At 40.2% G+C, this 2,978-nt stretch overlaps 1 protein-coding gene across 1 annotated transcript; it reads right to left on the reverse strand.

The window, feature by feature from the left end:
* Window positions 1-40: 40 nt before the first annotated feature.
* LOC107854079 (calpain-type cysteine protease DEK1-like) lies at window positions 41-2,127 on the reverse strand (the record flags this gene model as incomplete). Its single annotated transcript, XM_047404815.1, has 4 exons — window positions 41-196; window positions 309-524; window positions 1,521-1,657; window positions 1,770-2,127. Coding segments are annotated over 4 exons (867 nt in total), but the record flags the coding sequence as incomplete, so codon positions are not given.
* Between the last annotated feature and the right edge of the window lie 851 nt (window positions 2,128-2,978).

A 2,978-nucleotide genomic window follows, 5' to 3' on the forward strand; every position in this document is an offset into this window, starting at 1 on the left:
GATCTAGGACCATCTCACATGATATCTCTCGAGAATTTACATAGTCTTTCCCACCAACAGATTCATGCAAATAGATGTTATATGCAGCACGTCTACCACGAGTTTTCAGTATCCTCATCCCAATATAGAACATCATTGAATCATGGCTTAATTGATAATTCCTGAAACTAGCTGTAGTCCTTGAGAAGCTCACACCCTAAAATAGCATTCTGATTAGTTTATTTAATCAACAAAAAGATAATGCCAATAATTAACGACTCTGTTCCAGATTAATCATGACAGTACACCCGAGTTAAGGTGATAAATACATGAATGGGCAAGGAAGCATCAGGACCACTTGCTCTTAGTCGATATTGGGGATTCTGATGCCATGTGTCATAATCCTGGCAGCCTCCAGCGCTGTAGCCTCTCCATTGACCATGGATTGAGTAGCGCATCTCTAGTGGGTAGACACGACAAACATATATAGACCTAAAAAGTATTTGGAAATCTTGCCAAGACATCCAAAATATTCCACCGTTTGCCTGTTTACAACAAAATAGCAAAAATTAGTGTCATCCAGTAAAAAGGTGTATAAGCATAATCCTTCGCACATTTTCTTGATGAACAAAAGGACCAGTATGTGGAAGTGAATCTGGTCAATCAGACAAGCGGGGTTCTCTCATCCCTCCAGAAGCGATTGTAAGAGGTGTTATTGTCAATTTCTTTTATTTGGCATATTAGATTTTCTATGAAAGTAAGGGCAAAGGAAGAGATTAGGAAGGTGTGCTACCGAGAGTAAGGGCGTACAATTGGATGAACAACAATTGCGAGTTACTTTTTTCTTTGAGAAGGAATTGGGAGCTACTGCATAATAAGATGGGGTCACCAGATAAACTATCAGGAGTTATTCAATCCTAAAAGTGGAATTAAGGTGAGAGGTTGGCTATGGATGATTTTAGGCGGGGTAGAGGTAGGCCGAAGAAGTATTGGAGGGAGGTGATTAGACATGACACGGGGCAGTTACAGCTTACTGAGGACATAATCCTAGCTAGAAAGGTGTGGAGGATGCAATTAGGGTAGAGGGTTAATTGGTTGGAATGAGTTCTTATTAGTAGATACAGTTGCTTTATTGTAGTCGTGCCAGTAGTCGTAGTGCTATGTGCGCGTGTCGCAGTTTCTTGTTCATGGTGTTCTGATAATGTTTGTTATTTTCTGATAGATAGTTTATAGTATTACTCTGCCAGTGTCTTGTTTCTGATTTTCTCTATTGGTGTGCTATTCCATGTTGTTGTTTTCACTAGGTCTTTTATACTGTTTATCTGTCCTAAGCAGGGGGTCTATCGACAACAGTCTCCCTACTTCATCGGAGGTAACGATATGGTCTGTGTACACTTTATTCTCCCCAGACCCCACTGTGTGGGAATACACTGGGTATGTTGTTGTTTGTAAACTCTGGCTCTTACCAAAGAATTCATTAGGTAAAAACAAAGTCAAATTCAAAAAACAATAACTTGGAAGAGGGAGGAAGGGGAAGCAACCTGTGGGACATGTTCAAGCTTGTGTTTCATCCTGTCGGTCCACGCAGGTGATGGATCAGACCAAGGACCATTCCATTCAACTTTATTTGCCCATGGATTCCGAATCTGAACAAGCTTGTGGCCATCAACTTCTCGTACTTGAGCAATAAATATGCAAAAAATGACCATGTGACTGAAATTTTCTTGGCTGGAGGATAATCATAAGATAGAAGGATTGAATTTCCACCTGTAATATTGAATAGGCATGACCTTGGACAATACCACTGGAAGATATATGCACATCTGAACCTAAAGGGCTTCCAGCACCCAGTAGGAAACCCTCTTGTTTGAAGTGCAGCAGCTGAGACCAGAGTCTTCCACTTACCAGATCAATCTGTGCCTCGTCACTTCTCATGTCAATCTCCTCACCAGCCCCTCCGGTGAGGTCTGCAAGAGCTTCTTGTACAAGTCCACCCTCTAATGCCTCATATGAGCCATGAAGCTTTGCATAAGCTTTTTCTAATAAGGAGACCCACATTTCATTACCCTTCCTACTGGTGGAAAATGCTGGTTTACCAGGTGACTCGCATGGAATCCAATCATCTACCACAACAGGGACCCAGTCACCCTATAATAGACATAGAGACAGGATTAACTTGATTTAGTAATAACAGACCCAGTCGCCTTATAATAGACATAAGACAGGATTAACTTGATTTAGTAATAACAGGACCCTGTCACCCTATAATAGACATAGTGATACGATTAACTTGATTTAGTAATAACAGGACCCAGTCACCCAATAAAAGACATAGTGATACGATTGACTTGATTTAGTAATCTTTTAAGAGAACGCAATCATTTTTTTGTTTCACACAGGAACCAGTATATAATCGACTGAGGTCCTCTCATCAGTTTAGGATAACAACTTCAAGGAGATTAACATAGAAAGAAATCTGGAAGTCAAATAGAACATGAATGTCAACATTCCAGTTACAGAATTCAGTGAAAGGTACTGTATACATGGATTCATAGCACAATTGACGGGAGAAGTTGTGACTCTGGGAATAGTTGTGCTTTTCCCCAAGACCAGCAGCAGTAAGAAATAAAAGTTGCAGTATTTGCTGAATTAATAACACTATTAGTTACATACCAGCAGTTCACATGAAAGAAATGATTTTTTTTCACGTAGGTGTACAATGTGAACTAGGAAAAAGCAAATTTAGGGCAATGACCAGATTGAGGCCCATATCCACACTTATGCTCCAGAACAGAAGGATCACTCTGAATCCAGAAAAGAAGAAGACACACAAACTATAGTCCTCGCCATCCTAATTGACCGACAGTTTTTCTTTTCTTACCCAAAAACGGGAAGGTCTACACTCCTCAGACCACAATTTGTGGGACTACATTGGGTATGTTGTTGTTGTAGCCAAAAAAGGAAAGGAAGAGGTTAAACTTCAAAACACCATAATACAG

This window comes from Capsicum annuum, unplaced genomic scaffold, assembly GCF_002878395.1.
Source record: "Capsicum annuum cultivar UCD-10X-F1 unplaced genomic scaffold, UCD10Xv1.1 ctg68978, whole genome shotgun sequence".
Taxonomy (NCBI): Eukaryota; Viridiplantae; Streptophyta; class Magnoliopsida; order Solanales; family Solanaceae; genus Capsicum; species Capsicum annuum.